The 27,257-nt window shown below is 42.1% G+C and overlaps 1 protein-coding gene across 1 annotated transcript in view; it reads left to right on the top strand.

Annotated features, from left to right (window-relative positions):
- LOC114494158 (nuclear body protein SP140-like protein) overlaps positions 1 to 19,514 on the top strand; it is a 53,267-nt gene extending 33,753 nt beyond the window's left edge. The window contains exons 8-15 of the mRNA XM_036025007.1: positions 7,406 to 7,510; positions 9,329 to 9,471; positions 10,622 to 10,657; positions 16,951 to 17,066; positions 17,741 to 17,846; positions 18,147 to 18,224; positions 18,439 to 18,570; positions 19,320 to 19,514. Coding sequence (XP_035880900.1) covers positions 7,406 to 7,510; positions 9,329 to 9,471; positions 10,622 to 10,657; positions 16,951 to 17,066; positions 17,741 to 17,846; positions 18,147 to 18,224; positions 18,439 to 18,570; positions 19,320 to 19,397 — 794 coding nt within the window. The 3' untranslated portion in view covers positions 19,398 to 19,514. The remainder of the gene's footprint in view (positions 1 to 7,405; positions 7,511 to 9,328; positions 9,472 to 10,621; positions 10,658 to 16,950; positions 17,067 to 17,740; positions 17,847 to 18,146; positions 18,225 to 18,438; positions 18,571 to 19,319) is intronic.
- The last annotated feature ends 7,743 nt before the right edge of the window (positions 19,515 to 27,257 follow it).

The raw sequence follows: 27,257 nt of genomic DNA, 5'->3' as shown, positions 1-27,257 counted from the left end.
GCGCTGCCCCTGCGCCGGCGCTCCATGAGCGTGCTCACAGCTGGGGAGCAGACAGGCCAGAGCCACTGATCACTTCAGGAGAATTCCCCAAACAGTGTCTGTGTCCATTCACTCCTTCCTCTTGGGAAATTCCTCCCGATCGAGCCCGCCACTCTCCACAGTGGCCCGGCTTCTCTCACCGCCAAAGCTCCAGCCAGAACGGTGACCCTGGGAGTCCGGGTCCGCAGCGCGACTCGGCTCTGGTGTTCACCGCCTCCAAAGCTGCTCGCCACCCGGTGTGTTTGCCAGCACCTGGATGCCTCCCAGAGCCGCCCAGACTTTGCTCGGCTGGGGAGGGAGCAGTTGACCTGGCTCTCTCCCACTAACCCTATGGTAAACCCAGCCGCGGCCCCCGGGCCTGGGGCTGCAGCCCCGGGACCACACGCCTGTCCTGGGAGCCTACCTTGATGCAGCACTCCCCCTAGGATCCGTTCTTTGTTCTTTCGGTTCTGCCACAATCCTTGGTCCTCTGTTTTCAAAAATGCTGAAATATGTTGGTTGCTTGCCTTTCTACTCCAAAGATCGGTCAGGACTCTCTCCCCTGAGCAGAGGAAAGTCAAATCTGCTCCTTCCTACTCCGACGCCATCTTAGATCCCCACAATCCTTAGTATTTCTTTGGTGTCAGTTGTTATTCTCCTCTTTCCAATTTCTGATTTTATTTATTTGGGTCCTTTCTCTTTTTTCCTTGATGAATGTGGTGAAAGGTTTTTCAATCTTGTTTATCTTTTCAACAAACCAGCTCTTGCATCCATTGATCCTTTGTAGTCTTTTATAGACTCCAGTTTATTCAGTTCTGCTCTGTTTTTTGTTATTTCCTTTCTTCTACTCACCTTAGGCTTTGTTTATTGTACTTTTTCAAGTTCTCTTACAAGTAAAGTTAGATTGTTTATTCGAGCTTTTTCTTGTTTTTGTTTGTTTTGTTTTGTTTGTTTCAGAGAAGTCTGTAATGCTATGAATTTTTCACTTAGGATTGCTTTCTGTGTTTCGGACATATTTTGGATTGTTGTGTTCTCATTTTCATTTGTTTCAAAGTATCTTGATTTCTTTGTTGATGTCATTGTTGACTCATTCCTTGTTTAGTGTTATTTAGTTTCCATGTTTTTGTTTATTTTTCAGTTTTATTCTTGTGATTGATTTTTAGTTTTATAGCATTTTGGTCAGAGAAGATGCTTGATATGATTTGAGTTTTCTGAAATTTATTGAGATTTGTTTTGTGTCCTCACATGTGCTTTCTCCTAGAAAACACTCCATGTGCACTTGAAAAGGATGTATATTCTGCTGCTGTGGGATGAAGTTGTTTAAAGCCACTGTATCTTTGTTGAATTTCTGTCTGGAAGATTGATCTACTGAAGTCAATAGGATGTTAAAATCCCTGACTATGACTGTCTTTCTTTTGCTCTATCCCTTCATGTCCATCAAGGTTTGTTTTACATATTTAGGTGCTCCTACATTAGTTTCATAAATATTTATTAGGATTATATCTTCCTGTTGGATTGTTCCCTTTATGACTATGTAGTTTCCTTCTTTGTCTCTTACTATAGCCTTAGTTTTAAAGTCTATTTTTTGCTTCTAAGTATTGCTACCCCAGCTTTTTTTGCCTTTCCATTTGCATGAAATATCTCTTTCTATCCTATTACTTTTAGTCTGTGTGTATCTTCTGATTTGAGAGATATCTCTTGGTGCCAGCGTATATTAAGCTCTTGTTTTCTCATCCATTTAGCCATCCTATGTCTTTTGGTTGTAGCATTTAAGCATTTTACATTTAAAATGATTGTTGATAGATATGTATTTATTGCCATTTTATTTTTTAACTAGTTTCCTCTTTTTTTTTTTCTTTTTCTTAAAGCAAGTCCTTTAACATTTGTTGCAATACTGCTTTGGTGTTCACAAACTCCTTTAGCTTTTTCTTGTCTGGAAAGCTCTTTATTTCTCTTCCAATTTTAAATTGCTGGATAAAGTAGTCTTTTATAGGTCCTTGTTTTTCATTGCTTGAATATTTCATGCCAATCCCTTATGGACTGAAATATTTTTGTTAAGAAAACATACGACAGTCTAATGGGAACTTCCCGGCAGGTAAATAATTGATTTCTCCAGCAGCTTTTAAAGTCCTCTCCTTGTCTCTAAGATTTGCCATTTTAAGTATGTGTGTCTTGGGATGGGCTTCTGGGTCCATCATGTTCGGGACTACCTATGCTTCCTGTATTATGTCTCTTTTTCCTTCACCAAGTTAAGGAAGTTTTCAGTCATTATTTCTTCAAATAGATTCTCCATCCCTTGCTCACACTCTTCTCCTTCTTGTATCCCCATGGTGTGGATGTTGTTATACTTCATGTTGTCCTAAAGGTCCCTTAAACTCTCTTTTTATTTATTTTTTTTCTTTCGCTGCTCTGATTGGGTGTTTTTTCTGCCTTGTCTTCCAAATCACTGATTCGACACTCTGCTTTGTCTAACCTACTATTTATTCCTTCCAGTATATTATTTATTTCAGATATCGGATTCTTTATTTTTGATTGGCCTTTTTCTATAGTTTCCATGTCTTTTTTTTATGTTTGCTAGTTTGAACTTTATGTCTGATACTTTGCTTGCCTTCATTTCATTTTACTCTTCTGGAGAATTCTTTTGTTCTTTCAATTGGAGCTTGTTTCTTTGCTTCCCTTTTTGGCTGATTTTTTGTGTTTGTTTCTATGTACTTGAGAAATCAGTGCAGACTCTGTGGCAGACCTATGTCACACAGTCGCATGCTGACTGTGACTGACACTAGGCAATATGTTTGGAGTTATCAGCGATTTACACATCATGGCTCCCTCTGCTGGACCTGGGTGTGTGCCAAAAGAACCAGGCTGACCCCGAGGCCAGCTTTTACCATCATGGGACCTGTGGAATGGTCTACTGAAGTCTCAGATTTCCCAACAATCTGTCTCTTCTTGCAGGCTTTCTGTTAGGCTAAATCACTGAAGGTGCTTCTATCTGTACTCCTCAGCAGCCCAGCTGAAGCTCCACAGTGTGGGGCAAGAGGGATTCCTGCAGGTGCGGCTATTGCTTCCCTCAGGCTGATGCCACGTGGAAGGGAGTGCTCTGCCTGAGAAAGATGACTTCTGCAATATGGGGAATGATGCAGCACAGGGTTGCCATAGGCTCACTCTTCAGGTCTCTCTCCAGAGCCACCAAACCCAGACTCTCTTCATGAGGCTCTAGTCCACTCTGCCCTTACTCTGCCAGGGCCCAGAGTAAGTGGCTGCAAACAAAATTTTGTGCATTGGCCCGTTAAGAGGCTCTCTGTGTTTCTAGCCATCTCTCCCTAGCACACAGAAACCAGGCCACTTTTCATACCCAGATGTTATTTGGGGCCTTTTCCAGGTCTGGTGCTGTAGTCTTGGTGTGCTAACCTTGAAGACACCCTCTGGCCACTGAAATATTCCTTTGGAACTCTAGCTGCTGCCTGTGGGAGTCCAGCCAGCCCTCTTACACTGCTGGACTTCCTACCATTCTCATTGTGGTGATGTGTTTTCTTCGATAAGTCCTTGGTTATAAGGCTTTCCTGCAGCTATTGTTCAGTTGGTTATTCATGATATTTTTCTACAATTTAGTTGGAATTCCAGTTTGGTCCGAGAAGGAGGATAGTGTAGATTCTACCTCCTTTGCCACCATCTGGGATTCTTATTCATCAAATCTTAAACTGATGGTCCTGCCAGCTATTAGGGAAGTTATGAACTATGGTATTTTATCTGGACTATGACATCTCCAAGAATGTAGATATTAGTAAATTAGGAATGAAAAGTAGGTATCTGAAATGCCACATGAAGAATTGACTTCATTAACTCTTTAAAATTTGTTGGAAGTTCTTTTGGAACCTAATGTGTGATCAATATTTGTAAATGTTTTAAGTCCTTTAAAATAATATACATTTGAACTATATGTTGGCAAGGGCTTCTCCCTGTATACACATTTTTTTTTTTTATAAAACCTACTATTTAAATCTATGGGATCCACAGTAATAAGTCATCCTTGATCCATCAGGCTTGTACATAGTGATGTATTAAATTTTCCAAATGATTGAATATTTGCCAATTCCTTCTTGTACTGTTGTTTTACTTTAAATACTTTGACACTATTTATGGTTGTAATCACTCACTGGATGTCTTCTTTTGTAGTTACAGAGTGTTCCTCTTCATCCTTATTAATGCTTTTTGCCTTCAAATTTCTTTTTTCACAGGGCTAATTCTGTTACATTAACTTTTATGTTTTCTGTTTTTTATCTCTTCATTAAACCTTCTTATGCAGCTTTGTTTTATTCCTCTCGTAATGACACAGCTTTTTGTAATCTTCTCTGATAATCCTAATCTTGTAATAGATAAGTTTTACTTGTTGCTTTAATTATGATCCCTGACATATGTGAACTAATATATCTATATTCTTGCTAACCACACCTTTTGTGTATTTTTGTGTTTCTTGTATGCTCTCTATTGATTGAGATAGAATTCTACACTTCATTTTTTTTTTGTTTTGGTGTGGAAATTGGAGACAAAACTTCTGTAATCTCTTTAAACATGCCTTAATCTCAAAGAATGTCAAGGAGTTACCATGGATTCCCTCTAATTAAACACCCCATCTTTATCATTAGGCTATTGTAGTTTTACATTTTGTTATTCATCTTTTTAATTATAAATTTTGAAACTATTATAATTTTGCAGTCACTATTTACTTCCATGAATCTTTCATCATTTTGTATACTCATCATTGCTTCTTTCTTTGGTGTCACCTTTGGTGTACTTGAAAAAATTGTTCATTGTTTTGGTGAGGGTGTCTAAGGTGGTACACTACCAAGGGTGGTAGTTGCAAATTGATTTTTATTTTGAAATAATTTTTTATCAAGATTAAAGATTGTAGGTGAACATTTCTGTCTCCTCAATATACTGATATGATTACTGTATTGTCTTCTAAAATCTATTGTGTGGCTGACAAATATTCCCTTGTATTTTAACTGTCACTTTTTGGTTAATATGCTTTTTTCTTGCCAAAACCTCTTTATCCAGCTATTGAATTATACAAATTTAAAATTTACCAAAAACTTGGGAAAATTAACAGTAAACATAGATTCACAATGAACATGTACTGTTCTTGCTCTATCACATTTCTGTCCATTTATCCATTTCTCTATTTATTAAAACACCATCCTCAATATTGAAACATTTATAAGTAGCAAACAATAGCATACTTCCTTCCAAACACTTTAGCGGGTATATTATATTAACTAGACTTCAATATTTGTATTTATTTTGCTTTTTTTCTGATAATATTTACAATGAGATGTGCAAGTATTAAGTACATCATTCTGTTAGTTCAGATTAAATTACTCTCTTCTAAAATGCAAATCTTTATCAAGAGATGGAATGTGACCATCACCTTGAACTTAAAAAGACCTTCTCTGAGGAGAGAAGGGAGTCTTTAGTATCCTGATATATTTCTAAGGAGGAAGATATTCTCTGTTTTATATTGTCTGGGAAACAAATTTGCCTTCTGACATGGAGGGCTACATTAACTCTGGCTTCTAGAACTGTTTGTTATTCACACATCCTTGAAAAGATACTCCCGGGCATGTGGCAACCCATGGAGAGTTGCCTCCCAACAAACTGACCTGACATAGCAGATCCTGGCAGTCTCCCCATGAGGACACCACTCCACCAGCCATGACGATTACTGGGACCACTGGAGTCCAGAACCAAATTCATTCAATTGGTCTCCTTCAGTATTTAACAAATTTCCTAAACCACAATTGTTTTAAGTCTCCCATAATCATCCCTTACAGTTGAAGTCACTGTGTTTGCATGAGAGGCAAATGAAGGCCTGGCTTTCACACAAGAGGTACAATCCCAAGGACACACACAGTGGCCCTGAAAAAGAGGCATTTACAGCTGTTGAGGTTCCTAAGGGGAATATACCAGCCAGGGTTTAGAAAGTTCTGTTCATTGCTGATGGGGTTTGGAAACAGGTTGGGACAAGACAGTCTCTCCAAACTGACCTCTTTGGCCATGACGTTCATATGGCATTTGTCACCACCACACCCCACCACTGAACAACTGAGAATCAGTGTGGGGACACTGTCCAGAGACACTCTGCATGAGATGAACAGATATGGGCACCAGCCCCTGATTCATCGTATCTGATGCTGAGTGGCAAACTCAGCACCCAAGTGGTGGAAGACCCGGGCAAGGTGGTTCCTTTCTAGAAAGAAGACTCAGGGCAGCTGTGGAAGACAGATATCATTAATACCTCTCCACCTCCCATACCTCCTAGGTGTTTCCTCCTCAGGTGCCTGGATCTTTGCTCTTCCTTCACTGTTACAAAATGGTACAAAATGTGTATCATTTTAATGACTGCAATTTCCTCTTTCTTTCTAATAATCTCCTATTGTCACTCAGACTTTTCATCAAGAAGAATCAGATACAAGCCTGACAAAAGCATTTCCAAAAATTAAATCAAAATTAAATCGGAATCGGACCCTTGTCCCAGCAAGGGTCAGAACAGAATCCAGAATTGTCAAAGTCAGTCTTTATAATAACAATGATCCCCCATCACTTTTGTTTTGGTCACAACTTATCCCCCATTTCTGTCTTCCTTGGGGAGGGATGCCTTTAGTGTCCAAAGAACCCTAACAGATAAGGGTGTGGACAGGAGGAGACAAGATCACAAAGTTAGATGATCAGAGAATTGGGTGTATCTTCTGATAAAGGGCACACCATTGTCAGACTGCAAATGATCCAGCCAACCATGCAGTTTGCAGATTGCTCTAGAGCTTCCTGGGCTCCCCTTTCAGCTTTGGAGAAGGCTGATATGGGGGAGAAATGAGGCAAAGTAGTGAACACAAACAGCAGGTAGACACCATCTCCATTAGGTCAGCCCCATCAATATCCTCTTTGCTCCCAAGTCAGAGCTCAAGTAGAAAGAGGCATATACAGCCTCTGACTTTGTCTCTAGTGACCTATGACCGATGTGCAGGGAAGTAGCCAAGCTGCAGAGCTCCCTTCTACCAGGGCAGCAGCTGTATGTACCACTGTCACATAAGTATCAGGGGGCTGTCTGCATGGGGAGCTAAGACAGTTGCACTGACTCCTGCTGTCTCTGCTAAAACATTCTGATTGTGGGGGGTCTGAGAGGTGAAATCAAAGTAGACATTCTGTGGTTGTGTATCTGAAACCACAATGTCAATGAAACAAAGGTCACTGACAGAAAGACTCTGAAACTGCAGATTTGTGGGATAAAGTTCCCCAAGTATCTCTATGACTTTGTAGAAACAACAACTACATGACAGGAAGTTTTCCATGTGCAATTGCAAAATGAGACAGAATGAAGTATCTTCTCTTTCAGGGACAGGACAGCAGCCAGATGAGGATGTGAATTTTGAAGCTGAAATACTTCCTGTGTCTTGTGGAAAGACAATGGGGCTGTTAATTAAGAGGAAATTGGAACGAGGTAGGTTTCAGGGTTTATTTTAATTTGCAACCCCTCTTTGAAGGAATCACATGCAGTAATTGCATTATCCACGTGAATTTCCTGTCATTCAAAAAACTGAGGCCCCACTGTGGCTTGAAAGAAGAAGGAAGGGATCCCTAAGATGATGTTTTTGCACTTTAAGCAGTGCTGCACATCAAGTGCTCACCCCCACGTGGAAGTGCCCGTGAGGATGCCCAAAGACAAGTGCAGGAATGTCAGTCTCTGGGTGGAAAATATTGCATGTTTTACTTTGAGTCAGATGTAACAGGGAAGAGGTCCTCAGCCTCCATGTTCACGTCCTGTATCCCACCTGGATAAGCACCACCAGGACAGGGTGTTAGATGCAGTGAGGTGATCAGAGTTTAGAGTCAGAAAACCTGATCCCAGCCTCAGCTCTGCTGAGAGTGACAGTGTGAAGACTGGGACCTTCCTGAGCCTGAAACTTCCCATCTAAGAAACGGAAAATAATTACAAGCCTGCCTCCTGCTGTGACTTTGAGATTTTGTTTACATAGGAATGTAAAGTGTTTTGTGATTATAACATTATGAAACTTTTTACTTATTGTATATATGATGAACTTCATATCAGATTATTTTTAATATGGCTATGAGAACACTAATATAAATAAATGTTTGTATCATAACTACTTTTGAAACAGCTTCCCTGTGATACAATTCACATATGTATAATTCACCATTTAGAGTATAGATTTTACTGATATTTTTATTTTGTTCATTCACAAGACTATAAAACCATCTTCACAATCTAATTTTAGAAGATTTAGTCCCCACCAAAGGAAACCCGATGCCTTTCAGCTGTCAGTGGCCATTCCCACCCAGGCTCATCACCCACCCTAAGCAATAGTTAATCTATGTTCTGACCTGTAAATTGGCCTATTTAAACATTTTATCTCAATTGACTCACATAACATCTGCCTTTCTGTCACTGGTTCCTTCACTTAGCATGAAGTTTCAAGGTTCATACACACAGTACCATGTATTATACTTCTTTCTTTTTATTGTCATATGCGAGCCATAATATGGATATGCAATATTGCATTTAGCCTTCAGTTAGGGTTTTCTCATTCTTTGGCTATCATGAATAATACTGTTTTACATAAAGCTTTTTGTGAACATATTTTTAAAATTCTTTTTAGTGTATACCCTGGTGTGGAATTGCAGAATTATATGGCAATTCTCTGTTTATCTTATTGAGAAAAAAACAATTTTTAAAGGTATTGCACCAGTTTAATTCTCATCAACAAAATCTGAGGGTTCCAATTTCTCTGCATTCTCACCAACACTTGTTATTGTCTTTTTGCAGTGGCCACCCTAGTGCTTAGACTGTAGAATTTGAATGTGGTTTAATTTCCTTTTATCTAATGATAATGTTATGAAGTATATGAATATCTTTTACATTATCAGTTAAACTTTCTACTGATTAATATTTCACAATTATTTTAGTATCAGCTACCCATGATTTCAAGGATGGAAAAATATCTGCTCAATAATGATGGTAAAGTCAAAGAAAATTGTTGTAACACAGGACATGGATGTTGCCTTAGTGCCATTGTGCGCTGCAGGGCCCCTACTGAGATTTTAATTGAAAGCAGCAAGTCTCCTTGGAGGGAATTTACAGGCTGTGTTTAGGGGTCCTGAAGCATGAAAGGGGAGATCAAAAGCTCCTGCTATTGATCTTGAACCCAGATGGGTGACATCAGATCCAAGGTGGTGGGAGGCCAACCTCTGAGCTCTGAGGACAAAGAGGTGTCAGCATCAACATACCCTGGTCTTACAGGAGCCACAAGGAAGTGCATAAGAACTGAAGATGGAAACTGGTTCACCCCCAGGGAGTTTGAAATCAGAGGAGGCTACGAAAAAGCAAATAACTGGAGGGACCACCTGACCTGTGGTGGAAAACGCCTAAGACTTCTGATAGAGGTATTTCAGTGACAGGGACAGAAGGTGTGACTTTCTTTGTTATGGTCAAAGAGAAGGTCACCACTTGTTCACCAAATATATGTTGACTTGTGGATGCAGCCTTGGGCCCCAGACTTTATCCTTTTCACAGGAAGAGGTGCCCCACACTCATACCTCAGTACAAGGGAACCCATCCATTTGTCAAAGGGGCTCTGTTGGTATGTATGAAGGGGACTGGAGGAGGGAAAGGTCATTCTGACCCAGGTGCTGGCAGACAACTTTAGGCACTGAAAGAAAGAGGACTGTCTACATTCAAAGAAGTAGGCAGAACACACTCCAGAGAAAGAGTGTTGTAAAACCAGAACCATAATTAATATGATTTGAATTGAGAGAGACAGATCATATGAGATACAGCATAATCCATCAATTGGTGGTGTTGGCAGAGAGATTTAATGTCAAGCTAAGGAGTTTAAACTCATAACATACACAGTGCAGAACCAGGGATTCTCCTGAGTTTTGATATGACATCTTTAAAACAGTATCTCAAACAACATGGGGACTTGAACTGACTTCACTGTCTTTCAGCCCAAGAAATGTATAGTCAGTCTTCAAGGCTCAGCTCCCATGTCACTCCTGTCTGAATGTTCCCTGGCTGACCTGCCCTGGTCGCCCCTTCCCTGGGCCCCCTGAACTCTCAAGTGAGGCCCTTCTCACATTGTCTTATTCTTATTTTTCCATGGATTCCTTTTGTCTTTCTAGACCCCTCGGGTTTGTCCTTTATGTGCCCAACATTGTCCAGGTGTCTGACATTCTATAGGTGTGGGACACAGGTGTTGGTTGAACAGCCCTGGTGTGAGGAGGCAGGTGTGAGTGGCACTGGTGGGAATGGAGAGGGGGTGAGAGGTGCCAAAGTGATTGTGAAGGAAAACCTCTGAAAAGTTATTTTTAAATGCACAAAAGCAAGGGAAAAGTTTCCAAAGATGTATTTCTGGGTTCTGTGGATGGACCTAGAAGAACAGGTGAGGAGAGGGAGATGGTTCCTCAATGAGACACCTAGACTTTGAGATGACAGTTGGACATTTGTGCAGAAATATTCATAAGGAGGTGGGAATGCCAGACTCACAAAACTTAAACACAGGCTGAGCATCAACTTGGATCTTTTTTCTTTCAGCTTGGATTTATCCATCCACCTCCCACTACAAAAAAGGTAATTATTACTTTATACAAGTTCTCATTACATAACTAATTTTATATGTACTGCATCATTTTTATGGTTTCTCCGTACATAGTTAACATTGTTTCTTTTTCTCCTCTCCTGTGCCTTTATCTATTTATGTATGTACATACATACATATGTACATATTTTGTGTGCCTTCAGAGTTGCTCCTTTGAACATTAGGTTGCATGCAAGATTATCTGTGGGTTGTAAATCATTTCAGATGGGGATGATGAGGAGCCATCTAAAATAGATCTCATATAGCTGAGTTTTAGCTATACATGTAGATGTTGTAAAGTTGTCAAAGTTGTAAAAGCAAACATGATTATGAAATGCATAAAAACCTTTCTTAACAAGGTCATAGGGTCATCTTCAAGTCCATCCCAGATTTTTTTGATAAAGGTAACTATTTCCTAACTTTAATGAAATCTAATGAAGAAAAAGTTTGCTCCTCATCATCCAGATGAACCCATCCAGTAGATAGTCTCTCTTGGGACAGATACAAAACCATATACTCCTTCATGACATAGGAAACTAAGAGCATATTTCTTCTCTGACTACTTACATACTCTTCCATCCTTCAGTAAAATGAACAAATAGACATACATAATTCTTTCTAAAGTGGAAATTATTGGCAAATTTTTCATGAGGATGTTGGTGTTGGGGAGGGAGCTCTTGGGAGGTGGATGTAGCCTGTGTGAGGGGCTGACCTGGAAGTTGTTTATTTTGATGCCCCTCTTTGGCTCCACCTCAGAGGCTGAGCAGGCTTCCTTTCTATCTGTGAAGGTGGTTTCTCCCTCTGTGGAAGAAGACTGTGGAGGCAACAAAAATATGTAATATGCAGTGTAGATTCAGGACAAAGTGGTAATTTTCACAACATCTGGTATGAATGAGAACTTGAGAAGGAGGGGAAGAAGGGGCAAGGTGCCTTCTTGCACTCTTCAGGTAGAAATGGCCACCCAGGACATTCAAAGAATTCTACGTTAACTTACAGAGAGCTGGCCTCTGGGACTTCATCTAACACTGGGAATGTGAGGTCCAGGACTTTACATTATTTCATGTTCTGGGTCTTCAGAACACCTGGCCATTGGGACATTTCACCACTGTGTTTAGTAAAGAGAAATTACTGTTGGGTCTAGTCAATGACTATTGTAATATCTCTACCATTCTCTATGGGTATAGAGTTACTTTATCTGGATTACTTGAAGGAGCTAGCAACTTCCAACACACAGGTCCTATCTTTATCTCTGGGTGCAACACTTTGTAGCAACCAGGTTACAACCAACGTGACTCAAACTGGCTGATCTCAGGATACACTACTACCTTGGTTTGCCCTCTGTATCTCCCAGATTTTCTCTTGTTGGTGGAGATCCTGGTTTCTGGAAATTTCAATATCGATCTTGGCACCACACAACAGCTTCCTGTCGTCAGAGGGCTACTTATACTTTCTGGTGACAGCTGCTGTGTGTTGTCATGTAATCTGAAATAATCAGCCAGAACAACCATTTATTATATGCTAATGTTTACTAAAAAGATAACACATGTTCTCTTTTTCTAAGTGAAACCATACTCATTTATTTATTCATTCAACATACAGTTACTGAAGTGCATAGAAATGCCCAATGTCCATGAAGAAGATTGAAACAATGTCCCTGCACTTGAGGATTGTTTCAACTTCAATGATCTATTTTGTAACAATAACTACTGGGGATCAGGGACTCTAGAGTACCCAAGAGACAGGCAGTGACATGACCATTTCTCAGGTCACTTGACAGTGGATCACACTAGTGTGTGACCTCTCTGCCCTGGGTGAGATAAAAGCTGAGGCTGCCTGACGGAAAAGAGGCCATGTCATTCTACTGAAGGTACAAAAGCACTGCAAGTGTAGTGTGCAGTGGTTGGTTTCCTGTGAAAAGTCAGATAGGTTCCATTTTGCGATTTGGATGAATGGAGAGGGGTGTGACCTTCTGGAAGAAGAATTGGAGTATGGAGGACCTTGCATTTATTTTATCATTAGGGTGGTGGCTTAAAAGAGCTGCAGGTGGTGGTGGATTTCTTCTCTGGGATATGTGCATGGTTCCCAGGACCCTGAATAAGAGATGGTGACCCAGAGGGTCCTGTCATACTGCCAGTAACCAACAGTCTGTGGGGAGGAGAAAACAACTGTTCCAAGAAGAGTAGCCTCACTCCTGTTAATAATAATGTTTCCTAGGATAGATATTACAGGCCAATTCAACACTGACTTGTAAGATTCTCATGCATTAATAACCACACTGGCTCAGGCTAAATCTCAATTTAGGCTGTACTAGAGTCACCTTTGGAAAACGACATTACCTGAATCCCACTCTAGACAAAATGTTGATTTAACTGTTCTGAATTATGACTTAAACATTAGAATTGTTAAAGAGTCTCCAGATGATTTTCATACATAAGCTACTCGTTATATGATTTAAGGAGAGTGCCAATGCCTAAGCCCCACCCAGATCAATTGATCGGAATTTCAGACATTGGAACCAGGACGTTATTACTTTACATGTTCTCCTCTGACAATTCAAGTGTGCAGATGGGCTAAGAAACAAAGAGCCAAAGGGATAAGAGTCTGGTCTTGATTAAAAGATTGGGGATGCAAGATTCTTATGCACTGGTTATGTTTGTTATTTCCTTGTCTTTCTGGGAAGAGGGTTGCCACTTTCTGGAGAATGAGAGGGACTGTGAGTCCCTACAGTGAAGAGAAGGAAATTGTCTCAGGCCTCCATGCTGGAGCAGTCTCAGTCTCCACTGTGTATGTGATTCAGGATTCTCCCAGAACACGGAATGGAAGCTCTTGACAAGATGTCCCTTGGTGACACATATACTGGCCTGCAGTCTCTGCAGCATTATGGGTGAGATACGAGAAAAATTCACATGGACTCCTGAGTCCTGTGGAGGCAAATGGATGGCATGGCTACTCTTTCAAGAGGAGAGTGTGCCAACCCTTCCCTTGACAAGATTTTATTGGGTTCAATTTATACAAGAATACAGGTAAAGTTCATTAATCATTGTCAGGCAGTAAGGATCAAACAACAGATAGCATACAAAGAACTACAAGGGTTTATTTTGAGTCAGGGTCAGATAGGTAAAGGGCTACAAAACTTTGGGGAACAAAATCATTTCCTGCTTGGACCCTTATCATTTAATCGAGAACATTCTTAGCAAAGCAGGTTTCACAGGATTTTATGTATTCTTTCTTTAGCTTGATCACCTGGGAACCCTTTCTTTTCAGCATAGGGTGGCACCCACCACCAGCATTGTTTCAAGCTTAAGTCAAGCAGGGGAAGTGAGGCAGCCAAGAGATTAGGAGAATTCTTGCAGGCAGGATGAGAATTCAGGCTATGTCAAAGCTGAGGGGTGAGGGTCCATCACCCCCTTTTGCTATAGCCCCCCAAGTACTTCCCTGGGTCCTACCTGTGATCGTGCCAGTCTTAGATTGTTTCCCCCTTGGGAAATCTTACCCATCATTGGCTAACTGACCAAGCATTGGGGGCCAGGCAGGGTGAAGAAAAAGGAGCAGAAGCAGGGCTCTTCCCAGGGAGATAAGCTTTGTCTCCTTAGTGGCTTATGGTCTGAAAGGTCACTCACTCAGCCTTAGCCATGGGGAGCTTACAGCTTCTGACACCAGGCAGGGTGGTTCCCAACATCCTTGGTACTTGCACTTTCTCATTCATGGATATTTTTTAAATTAAAAGAAATAACCAGGATCCTGATTCCCTCAAGTTAAGACTATTTATCCCAAATCCCTGAACAGGATTCAAAATAAATCTTAGTGGCTTTTTATCTTTATTTCTTCCTACATTAAGAGAAATAACATGGCTGTGTACCAAATTACTCTTACTGTGCCCACTGGCTTCAAGAAGGACCCTTCTATTCTTTGTGTATTGTGGTTGTTTGGTTCATTAGGGTTTCAGCATCCCTGTTTGCCAAGGATCCTGCAGAGACAATGGAACCAACACTGGAAACTTAAAAATTACTGTGAGAAGGAGTGGGGATAATTTTTATTTGCAATAAGAAAAAGTGTATAGACCCAGGTTGGATTCTCAGGTTTTCTGTGGAAGGTGTAGTTTTATGAAATGGAAGCATCAAGAAAGAACAGGTAGTGGATATGGGGACAAAAGAATACATTCAGTTTTGACTGCATGAGTTTGGGGTGTGATCCAAGGGCCCAGGAGAAGATGCTGGGTGAACACAGGGATGTGTACAAAGGCAGGAGACAGGCTGGACAGCTGGTAGCTGGAGACATAGCAATAGAACTGCAGCTTTGAGAGTGATTTGATCATCTGGGGCCATTTGAATGGCCAATGATGGGAACCTGAGGGATTCTGTCTAAATGTTGGAGGAGGACAAGGATGGCAAGGGAAAGTGATAGATACAGCAGTGAGTCTGAGGGAGTAACCCCAGGAGAAAGATGGCACAGAATGCATGTGTTTGGAGAAAGCAGGAGTCACAGTAGACAAGGGTGGATGCTGTCATCCCTGCCTCCTCCTGCTCCTCAACAGCCCACTTCCCTCCACCCAGCACTCATCAATGTGGGGGCCAGCCCCCAAACCAATCACATTTGTGTTACCTCAGATGGTCACAGGAGGGGAGGAATTTCTCCAGTAGACCACGGGATAGATAGGATGTTTCTATCTGGGATAGAACAACCCTCAAGTGATTCTTAAACTACCTGGGTTTTCTCAGAAGACAGAACCAGGAAAGCAAAAGGGGCTCATATCATTCCTGATTGTTCCACACTCATATGTAATTACTGACTTTTCATTTAAAGAAGCATACTACAAAGTGTTTTTTTTTGTTGTTGTTGTAATCAGCTCCTGTTCATCCTGTTGATGAGGGTGGGATGTCCACCAGTATTTGAGAGATGGGAAGTAATGGCATTTGTCACTGCACAGATGGGTTGACTGGTGTTATTAGTCACTTTTACTCCCAGACCGAGGAAGAAGGGCAGAGACAGACCCACAGGCCTCAGCGGGGTTGCCCTGTGTAACTGAGTAGACACCAGGGGCTGGGAGGGTGAGGGGGATCCCATGTGTCCATAGGAGGCTGTGGCTGGTCTATGTGAAAAATTCCATGGCAGACAGACAACTGAAACCTGATATTCCAACATGGGCAGGTCAGTGGTAGTCCCTTGACAAGGAGCATTATTTAGCTGTGGGACCCTGTCCAGGAAAGCAGGGTGGGTAGAGGCACATGCAGACAGGCCCTCTAAGACCATCTCAATGTTACCAGATGTCACAGCAGCACCTGACAGTGAGCTTTAATATTATTCCTTACACTGTGTTTCCTTCATTAACAAAGGGCTCAGCCACAGGCCAGTTCTTTGTCATGAACACACGTGTTTGTATATAATACAGTGTATCTTCATATCTGCTCTATAAATTTAATTGGGTTTAATGGGAAGGAGTTGTACTACAAGACTTGGATGCAAATGCTGTCAAATTTTATCTTCTCCAAATAAAATGAAATGTAGTTATTTATATTGAGACAGGTAACAATACAGTTTCAGCTGAGTACTTTCGTGGGGGGAAGAGGACCTTCACATTGTTTATGCAACAATGCAATTGTTACTGCCTGGCCACACAGAGATGGAGCCTCCACACCTTACATGCCAAGCTGAGTCATGGGGCATTTTCCTCAGGCTTCTAGAGCCAAAGGCCTCCATCCTCCCAGGTACCACCTGGCTATCTGTGTCATGGTCTTTCTGACCCAAAGGCAGTGCCACAGGTTCTGGGTCCCTCTGGGCACTGAATGTACAGTCCAGGAAGCCCTAATAGTCTATTCAACCCATGGAAGCCTACAGCCAAGAATACAGGATGCAGTGCTTTCTCAAAAGTTTATCCCATCTCATTAGTTTCTCAACATACCCCTTTTCCAACAGTAATGTTAGTCACTGTGGTGTATGCAAATGGATTTAACACTTTATTTCAGAACCTTGTTCTATCTGCAAGGTAATGAGATGATTCAGATTCTTATGAAATCATCCTCTTGTTTTGTTGCCTATGGTTCTGTGTTAGGATCTCTGGTTTAACAGGAAAAAACTTCTCCAGTCTGGTCACAAAAGCTTCTCTTGAACTTCACAGCAGAACAAGAATCTTTCTTCTGAAACCCTCAATTTGTGCTCTCCTTTCACAGCTAGCTCAGTGAAACACAGAGGAGTCCCTGAAGGTTTGCACAAAGGCCATGAGTCCTAGATTCCCACAGTGCTGGTTGTGAGAAGCTCATGGGGATGTGATCATTGTTTTATCTTCTAGGTGGAAAACTCAGGCAAATGTGTGATCTGCCAGGATGGAGGAAAGCTCGTTGGCTGTGCTACTTGTCCCAGAGTCTTTCATGAGGGCTGTCACCTCCCACCTGTGGGGATTAGAAGGTTTGTGAGATGCAGACCCCTTCTCTCATTTTATAGACCCTTCTTCCTGCAATGCTTACTCCCCCTGTGGGATTCTTCCTTGTGTCCTGATGGGGACAGAGCTGGGCTCAGCAGTATGATCCCAGGAGCTGCTGAAAGATGCTGGCAGCAGGAGGGAAACGTTCTCTAGCCTCTGGGAGGCTGAGGCCGATGGCTGGGTCCTTTGCCTTCATAATGTCACTGTCCTTTCCAGAACTCTCCCAGCACAGACCCCTGTTTATAGAAGTGGAAATGCCACCTCTTTGTGTTTTGTGTTTATTTAGAAAAGGAAGGATACATGGTCTGGTTTCCTCATTTTGCATGTTCTCAACAGGCTAATGGAGGCCTGAGGCCTCCAGGAGTTAGGGCACAGTTTCAAACACTCTGGCCTGGTGGGTAGGGTTTCTGGTGCTCTCAGCAGCTCAGATGGGGAAAGAAGAACCCACCACTCACCAGGACACTGCCCTCCACCCACTTACCCCCTGTGACTACCCTCTATGGGAGGAGGGTCATCACATAAAAATTGTAGAGAGCCTGAGAAGTGTATCCATCCCCTGGTCTGCCTACTGGTCATTTGTGAAAGGAGAACAGTGGTAGCCATAGTGATAGTGACTGTTTCTGGTCCTTTCCTTGCTCATTTATATCTGACATCTCAGGAATGCTTGGAAGTGTACATACTGCACAATAGGAAATCCTCCAAGACAGCACCATTACAGGGAATCTGAAGTCCTGGTGAAGGTTATGGGGCCTGAAGAGAAGCTGGTAAGTTGAATTTGAACCCTAAGCATTCTCCTTTCTCCTCACATGTAAGAAGTCAGTCAATCACAGGATGAGGGGGTGGATGCCAAATGGTACCTAGTTTTCTGATAGCGCCTCAGCCATGCTGAAAACTCACCAGACCTGTTTGCAGGAAAATACTCAGCCATTACCTGTTAGTGTCCAAGAGCAATACCATTTTGGGGAAACTTTTAGAAGACTGGCGTATGCATGCGTGTGTCTGGGCATGCCTATGGGCTCATTCTCTCCAAGCTCTTTTTAATTCACTGCCTTTTTCTTTTGCAGAAATGTGCATTCCTCCTCTTAAATGTCTATGGCCCTTTAGAGAGCAAAGTTTTCCCAAATATTCCACATGAAAATTATGTGAGTAACAACAACAAACCATCAATACAGGCCACCATGATATTACCTGACTTTGACACGGGCACTTGTGCGATATGTGATCTGAGGCCCCTGGGAGGGAGAGCATGAGCTGCCTTTATCTTCACCTTGGATTTCTGCTGGATTTGATGGGAATCCACAGAAGGCAGCCATTGCACTACGTCAGTAACTCTCTTATTGATATATTTCTCACCAGGTTGAAGAGGCTTCTCGATGCCTAGAGAAACTTAGGAAGTTGGACAAAATCAAGGAGAAACTAAATAAGGGAGACTACCCCTATGTGGAACATTTTGTGCAGGCCATGAACGAATTCTTTACTATCCCCAGTGTAAGTGCCCCCCTGTTTCCATTTCATTTTCCTTCTATTAAGTTACTCTGCCTTCATTTCCTGGTGCTGGGAAATTTTAGAGTTTCTCTCATCGTACGAAAGGCCACATAAGCAAGGGTTCAGGAAGTGAGTAGGTTTTTAAATTCAGGATTTAAGCTCAGCAGGGAGAGTAACAGTGAGTCAGAAGGTTTCTCTGCAGCCAGAACCCTAGCCCCTGAGGGCTCCTTCCCCTCTGAAAAGGTGTCAGATGCCCACAGAGAACAGTCACTTCCTCCCTGCTCCAAACCTAAGAAGAAGATTTTGTGGTAAAGTCATACTGTTGTTCTTGCCTCTCCCCAAATATACTCACTCAGAACTCTCAGGGATCCCAAACTGCAGAGTCCTTTGCATGTGAATGGACTATATACTTAACAGGGGACTCAAGAGGGGAATAGAAGTGACAAGGTAAAGGGAAGGTTACTGGTTGTTCATAGACATCTGTGATATTTGATTGTTACTGAGATCTTAGATTACTTTTCTAATTCTTACTGAAAGAGACAACCCAAACCTAATGAGTAAGAGTCCTTCAGTGTAGTAATGATTTCCCATTTCTGTCTAGTCAGCTAGAAGTAATCACGCTCTTAGGAAACAAGTTACTCTTAGCTGCATGTGTTTTTAGACTTAACCTGGTTAAGAGTCCTGATCATTGTCAGTTGTAAGGTATCTAAGGACACTGATAATGAGTGTTATTATCTTTGTTTTTTTTCTAGTGCAGTGATGCAGAATTCACTAAGGATGATTTTAAGAAGACTTTCAAAAAACAGTTTGCTATTCAGGAAACAAATTAGAACAGTGTACTGATGTAGTTGATGCTGTTCACATCCTGAAAAGTCCTACTTTCAGGCAGATTTCTTTTTTTTTTTCCATTGTTGTTCAAGTACAGGATTCTTCCTCTCCCCCATCCGTTTCCACCACCCCAGCTCCCCCACTTCCTTCCCCTGTTTCCACCCTGCCTTGTTATTGTCCATGTGTCCTTTATAGTTGTTCCTGTAAAACCTTCACCCTTTTCTCCCATTATCCCTTCCCCTCTCCCTTCTGGTCACTGTCAGCCTGTTCTCAATTTCAGTGTGTTTGGTTATGTTTTGCTTGCTTGTTCCTTTTGTTGATTAGGTTCCAGTTAAAGGTAAGATCATATGGTATTTGTCTTTCACCATCAGGCAGATTTCTTATGCCCTGGCAACTATGTGGGTTGGCTGCCATGCCACCTCTCCCCAGGGTGTTGCTTTGGGCAAATGAAGCCATAATCACCTGAAAGTTACATCTGTTTGACCTGGGGGTTGGTCCCCATCCCCAAGGTTGAACCAACTATGTGCAGTGATTGTGTTCCCATGCCCCCAGGGATTCAGGCTAGAGCTATTGTCCAGCTGTGAGCACATCCTTACTTAGCTTTCCCCTCCATGGTATCCTGCTTCCCTTGCCCTCTTCCTCCTGAGAGAATTCTCACAGTAAATTACTTATTCAAGAGACTTTATCTCAGGCTTTGCTTTTAGGGAACCCACCTTAACACAATGGTCTTAGCAAACTAGTCCTAGGCATGGACTAGGCCAATACTTGCCCCATAGTCTGTGGATGGAAATGAGGGCAGTTCTCACACAAAAGGAGTGTGCAGATTGTACACAGTAATAATTCCCTGAGTTCTCCACCAAGGAGACCTATGGCAAATTATTCAAATAACCAAATGCATGACAAAGAAAATACACAGAAATATTAAGAGTTTTTAATACAGTGTCTCAGTTGATATCTAGCAACCCAAAACATCATAACGGCCCCTGTTAGAAGACATTTATGAAAGTAAGGTAATGTCCATCTAACAGTGAGTCTACTCAATCCATGGAACCACCCAGCAGTCATCTCCCAAGATTTCAAATGTATAATAAGGACACACATAGCAGTAGGCCAACCTGGTTTTTTACCCTATAATTTCTTAACCTAGGAAATAACAACTGTTCTAGGGAAGGCTCTGAAACTGAAGTATTCTCTGGTGAAAATAGTAAGTTGAAGGCAATATCGTATCCTGGAAAAGGAGGGAATGACATAGGTTGGTGCCACCTGCAAAGATTTAAAGATGCAAGGGTTGTAATCCCCATTACATGTCCATGTGATTCAGCAGTCTGGCTTAGGCAAAAAGCTAGGTGATTGCTGACTACTAGATGACTAATAGAAATGTAAGCAAAGGGGAGCCTTTTATCACCCAGAATTCAGGCCTGGGTGGACTGCATCCTGATTGTAGAAGTCCCTAAATAGAGAGCCCAACTAGTGGTCTGCTCTTCTGAAGATCAGAGCTACTCATACCGTCTGACCCGAGAGCTCACTTGGCAGTTTTACCTGAATTGGGTCCCTAGTCACACTGTACCAACCATAGAGCCCATTCTACTACCCTGGCCAATCAGACAAGCACATTTGCAGGCCCACTCAACTGTTGAGTATAGTTCTAGTCCTGGCCATTTTGAAGGCTTTGCCAGAGAACCCTGGCAGCCCTGACAACAAGCCTATGGTTCAGCTGATATATGGAGCCAGGTCTATAATTCTTTCTAGCAAGACAGCCCAGGCTATGACCCTGTCCAATTGACTAACACAGACTGTGGCCTCACCCATTCATGGAGCTAGTCAATGAGCCCACACAATCATAGAGCACAGTTTATCACCCATCCAATGAGGGAGCCAGGAGAGTGATTCTGCCCAGCTGTGTAACAGTCTTTATCCCCACCCAACTGCAGGATGGAGCTGGAGGCCTCCCCCAACTAGAGAATCTTGCCAATAACCACATGCAACAGCAGAGCACAGCTAGCAATTTATGGTAACTTATTTTGTAGCCCAGCCTGTAACCTGGCCAACTTCAGGAAACAACTACTGGCCTCACCAGATCTCAGATTACATTCCAACGCCCACTATGACTATGAAGCTCTCCTTGTTGCTTCAACTGAACATGAAATCCAGCTAGAGACACCATCAAGCTAGGGAACATGGTCTGAAACTCCACCCACACAGGAGCCATTGTAAAGCCCAGCTTGTAATCCTGACCATTTTCAGAGTCCTACAAGGCACCACCATACCATGAAACAATCTGAAACGTCACCCAAATATAGGTGATTGCTAAGCCCATCTAGCCTCAGAGCACAGCGAGCAGCCTGACTTCATCAGGGAGCCCAATCAGCAGAGCCACCAAAACACAGCTCAGCCAGCTTCCAGTCACCACCCTCAGAGCACAGGCTATGGCCTTCCCAACAAAGACCCTGATAATATTCCCCACCTCCCTATGGATCTTATCATCTCCCCTGTCCTGTGTTCCAAACTGAGCTGACTAATGAAACCATTTTCCTGAAGAAGCAAGTCTGTAAATTTGGGAAGAGGAGACTGCTTACTTATATGCACTGATACCAACAGAGGAATGAAATTTTGGGTAAATATGGCAGTACAAAAGAAAACTAATAAACTCTAATAACTACCCTAAAACATGGAAATCTATAAACTGTCTGACAAAAAATTTAGAAGAATCCTCTTAAAGAAGTTAATGAAGTACAAGATCCCACAGACAGCTAACTAAATGAAAAAATGAGAAATTTAACAAAAAGAAGAAATTACAAACAACACCAAAAATCCTACATTGAAGCAAACATTAAATGCACGGAAGTACTTAATAGTAAGCTGTAACAGCAGACTCAGTCAAGCAGGGGAAAGGGTCAAGGAACTAGAAGAAAGGTTAATTAAAATTATGCAGTCAGAGGAGCAAGCCAAAGAACTAAAACAGTGAAAAATGCCTACAGGACTTATGAGACATTAATAAGAAAACTATATTAGCAATATTAGCATTATGGGAATCCCAGGAGAAGAGTAAAAGAAATGTAAAGTGTGTTTAAAACAATAATGGTGGAAAATTTACCATGCATGGAGCAAAATGGACTTTCGGCTCCGTGAAGCCCAATAGACCCAATAGGGAGAAACTGAAAAGGGCAATCCAGACACGCTTTGAAGTAAATTGTCCAAAATCAAAGACAAAGAAAGGATTTTAAAGGTAGCGAGACAAAGGTGACTTATCGCATGCGAAAAACTCGCATAAGAACATTAGTGGATTTCTCAATAGAAATTTTCAGGCAGGAGAAAGAGGAATGATATATGCAATACACGGAAAGAAAAATCCATCAACTAAATATAGTACCCAGCAAAGTTGTCCTTAGGAAATAAAGGAGAAGTCGACTTTCCCAAACAAACTGAAACTGAAGGCATTCATCACCAGTAGACCTGTCTTATGAGAAAAGTTAAAGGGCTTCCTTCAAGCTAAAATAAAAGGATGTTAATCAACGTCATAAAAACGTATCAGTGAATAAAACTTCCTGTGACTGTAAATATACAGTTGAAGTCAGATTCTCTGATATTGTAATGGTGTTATATAATCCATTACAACTATACTTTAAAAGTTAAAAACACAACTGTATTAAAAATATCCATAACTATAATAATTCATTATTGGATAGACAATATTAAAAAGATGTAGCCTTGACTTGTGTGATTCAGTTGGTTGAAACATCATGCCATGAATGGAAAAAGTTGCAGGTTTGGTTCCCCCCGCCAGGGCAGATGCCTATGTTGCAGGTTTGGTCACAGTAAGGGTACATACGAGAGGCTACAGATTGACGTTTCTCTCTCACCTCATTGTTTCTATCCCACATCTCTTTCTTTCTCTCTCTCTGCCCCCTCCTCATGTCAATTGACATATCCTCAGTTGAGGATAAGAAAAGTAAATTCTGACCTCTATAATCTTAAATATAAGTGGGGAGAAGTAAAACTATAAAGTTTCTTTATGTTATCAAATACAAGTTGTTATCAGCTTAAAATAAAAATTACAAATACATGATATTTTATTAAGCATCATGTTAACCACAAAGCAAAAACCTGTAGCACATACTCCAAAGATTATGATATATGAGACAAAGAATATTGCCACAAATGAGCAAATCACAAAAGAGGACAGTAAGAAAGCCAGGAACAATGTCTGTACAAAAAAAATAATAACAGAATGAATAATAGTGGAGAAGTTTAATACCCCACTGTCAACAGTGGCTAGATCATTGAGAATTAATAAGAAAACAGCAGATATGAACAACACTACAGCCCAAATACCTAAGAGATATATACAGAAGATTTCAAACAACAGTAACAGAATACACATTTTCCTCAAGGAGACACAAACATCTTCTGGGATAAATTATATGTTAGGCAACAAATAAATCTCAACACATTCAAGAAGACAAAAATTATATTGAGTCTTTTCCAACCATGATGTTATAAAACTAGAAATCAGTAACAAGAAGAAAGTTGGGAAATTCACAAATACATTGAAATGCAATCCCTATCATGATTCCAATGGATCACTTTACAGTAATAAAAAAATCTTAAAATTCTTATGAGCCACATCAGATCCAGAATAGTCAAAGGGATTTTGAGAATGCCAAGCAAAGCTGTAGGCATCACATTTCCTGATTCAAACTATATTACAAAACTCTAGTAAGCAAAATAGTATGGTCCTGGTATTAAAACAACACATAGACAAATGCAAATGAATTGAGAGCCTAGAAATTAATTCATGTATATCCAGTTAACTAATATTTGATGACAGAGCCAGAGTATTCAATGGGGACAGGACAGTCTCTTCAGTAAATGATGTGAGGAAAAGTAGATAGTCATATGAAAAAGAATGAAATTGGACTCCATCTTACACTACTAAGATAAATTAATGCAAAATGGGTTAAAGATGTAAATGTAAGACCTGAAACCATAAGACTCCTAGAAGAAAATTAGGGGAAAGGGTTTTGATGTTGGTCCTGACAGTGATTTTACATATGTGACACCAAAAGCACAAGCAACAGAAGTCAAAATAATCAATTGGGATGACATCAAACTAAAAAACTTCTGAATGATGACAACAACAACAAATAATCAACAAAATGAAAAGACAATCTACGAAAAGGGAGATAATACTTGCAGACCAATGTGCCATTGATGAAGTGTTTTCCAACTGTTTTTAACCTCTTAGCAAAGTTCACTTTTGAATCCAATGTCCCAAAACAACCTGGCTGGCCAGGCTTGCTAAGGGGCCAGTGTCTACACTAACGGCCCCTTCACACCTCACACAAACAGTATAAGTTGTCCACCTAAAGAAACTGGGCATAGGGGGCTGGATGGCCAGAGAAAACATGACTGACTGGTGACACCCACCCAGAGGAACCCATAGGTAGTCCATGCTGCCTAACAGGAAAATTGGGACAGTCCCAGGCCAGTCAGAGGAGCTGCAGATCCTGGAGTCTTTTCAATGGAGCAGGTTGACTGTGCTCCCATTGCCCTGTGCTGTGGAGATAAAGGCTGAGTGGTCATCATGTTAGAAGGGAGAGTGTCTGCCTGACCCCTCTGGACAGCCAAGAACAAGAAAGGTCAGTAAGTTGTCATACTTGTCTGTCCCATTTACCTAGTCTCAGATGTGGGCTGTTTGCTGAGATGCTGGGGAGCTCAGCTCTGGTGTTTCCTGGGGTGGGGGGTAGGGGTGTGTGGCTGCAGGACCTGGAGCTCCTGAGGTCCGGAGGCTCTTGGTAAAGACCCATCACCCAAGCCTCCCAGAGGGGCTCCTCTGGGTGTCAGCTCACATGCTGCTCTGCTTTGCTGGAGAGAAGCACCTTCTGTCTGAGAGGAGGGGACCTGGTATTCTCTGATTGTCTCTGTGTAAACTGGGTGGGGAGATGTCCCCGCAAGTCTTGACAAAGGCCCGCGTCAGAGTGCAGGGACTGAGCTCTGTGTCTGTGTTTCCTAATAGGCCAAAGTGTCACTCACACACACACTTGGGTGTTTTCATTTCCTGGTTACATGCACAGGCAGTGAGAGCAGAAGGAGGTAGAAGGAAGACTGTGGCCTGAAACCCCTGGAAAGAGATGGCTGTATAAATAAATCCTTCAAGCTAAAACCAATTTGATAATCCTTATTCAATCTCTTCCTTAGCAAAGAACGCATATTGTTAGGCTTCTCAGCAGCAACTTATCTGTCTCATCCTTATGGGTGGTTTTCAAGTATTCACTCCAACTGAAATTCTAGAATAAACCATGTTTTTTCACCAGACTTATTTTTGGCTGTCTTATTTTGTTTATAAAGGAGACCATTCTAAATAGTTGTGTGTTTCTGCTCCAATGAGCACAGAAGTACAAAGTGTATCTAGTCTGGCTTGTGTCTCTCCTAACAAATATGTGCCTCTGATGCTCTGCACAGCAGCATCTCTCCTGCTTGGTGGGCAGGGGCTCAGGGGCACTGGGCCCACTGGCGTCTCCAGAAGCCAGAAGAGGGCTGAGCGTGGGAATGGGCACAGCAGATCTGCTGCTTACATGCAAGGACGAAGCTTTCTGCGTCTGATCTGTAGGAGTGAGCTCCTAATGAGCCATCCTCTTGCAGAAAACAGCTGGAAACCCTGGGCAATATTTGGAGAATGATGCCTGAGACTCAAGAAAGTGAACAAAAACAGGACAATTCTGCAAGGAAGTCAAATCTCACAAGCAACAAACATGTGATGTTGCTAGTGTACTATCACCAGACTCTGAGAGTAGCCTCAGGCTTGTGGGGTGGTCAACACTTTGGTAGAAAGTCCACCTTCTTCCTGGTCAGCAAAGTCAGGCAACCAGTCTGTCTGGGGGGCCAGAGGGTAATCCCAGAAAGGAGAAGGTCATAGAGAAACCTCAAAATTCCAGTGTTCTCCCTGGTAAAATCTGGATCAAGTGACATGGCTTAGATGTGTGCCAAAAGTAACCCCCAAATCTCAACCCCAGAAGTGGATTTACCCACATGGCCTCTAACTGCTCCAATCAACTGCTTACACACACACCACCCCAGAGGCTGCTGTCCCTGTGCACTTGAGCTCCGAGGAGCACAGAGCCCTGGCCTCTCCATCACGGTGAGCCCAGGGACACCTGCCAGGGAGCAAACTCACCTTTCACAGAACTCCCAGCCTGAGTGTGTCCCCAGGAAGAAGGGAGGTCAGGAGGACTGGGAGCCCTGCTGGTTGATGTACCATCTCGCGAAGGGGACATTGAGGCAGGGCCTGAGTGTTCCTACTTAAGTCCAGGTGCCCCTCCCTCTTCATTCCTGCATCCACAGGGGTACAGCAGGACTTAATCCTCTAGCCCAGTTGTTGCTGTTGCTGCCACTTCGCTTGTTCCTGCCCTTGAATTTTCAGGTTTGGACTCCCTACACCATCTCGGAGACAAACCTCTATCCCCACAGTATATCATAGGCTGGAGGACTCAGCCCACTACTGATTGGATGCTAGCTCCTGGTGAAGCTAAGGAAGCCCATCCCCTCCCTGAGTCTCCTACCCTGTGTCCCTCCTCAGTCACTGCCTCTCCTCCTTTCCAGGTTTCCAGGCCCCATAGTTCAGGGAATTTCCCTGAAAACAGGAGTGGTCCCTGTTGTCAGTGCTCCTTGCCACCTGGGAAAATGTCCCAAGTACTTTCTTTTGTCTCCTCATCAATCCAGCTGGACTGTTAGGGGGGCCCACCTGCTTCTGTAGATGGTCTTGTCTGGGTCTTAACTCGACCTCATGTGACCTTGTTTTCAGAATCAAAAACCTTTTCTTTATGCACAGAGCCCTCCCAATCCTGCAGATACCACTGCTGTTA

This window comes from Phyllostomus discolor, chromosome 4, assembly GCF_004126475.2.
Source record: "Phyllostomus discolor isolate MPI-MPIP mPhyDis1 chromosome 4, mPhyDis1.pri.v3, whole genome shotgun sequence".
In the NCBI taxonomy this organism is placed as follows: Eukaryota; Metazoa; Chordata; class Mammalia; order Chiroptera; family Phyllostomidae; genus Phyllostomus; species Phyllostomus discolor.
Note: the sequence above shows the minus strand (reverse complement) of the source record. Positions and strands in the feature narration are given on the sequence as shown.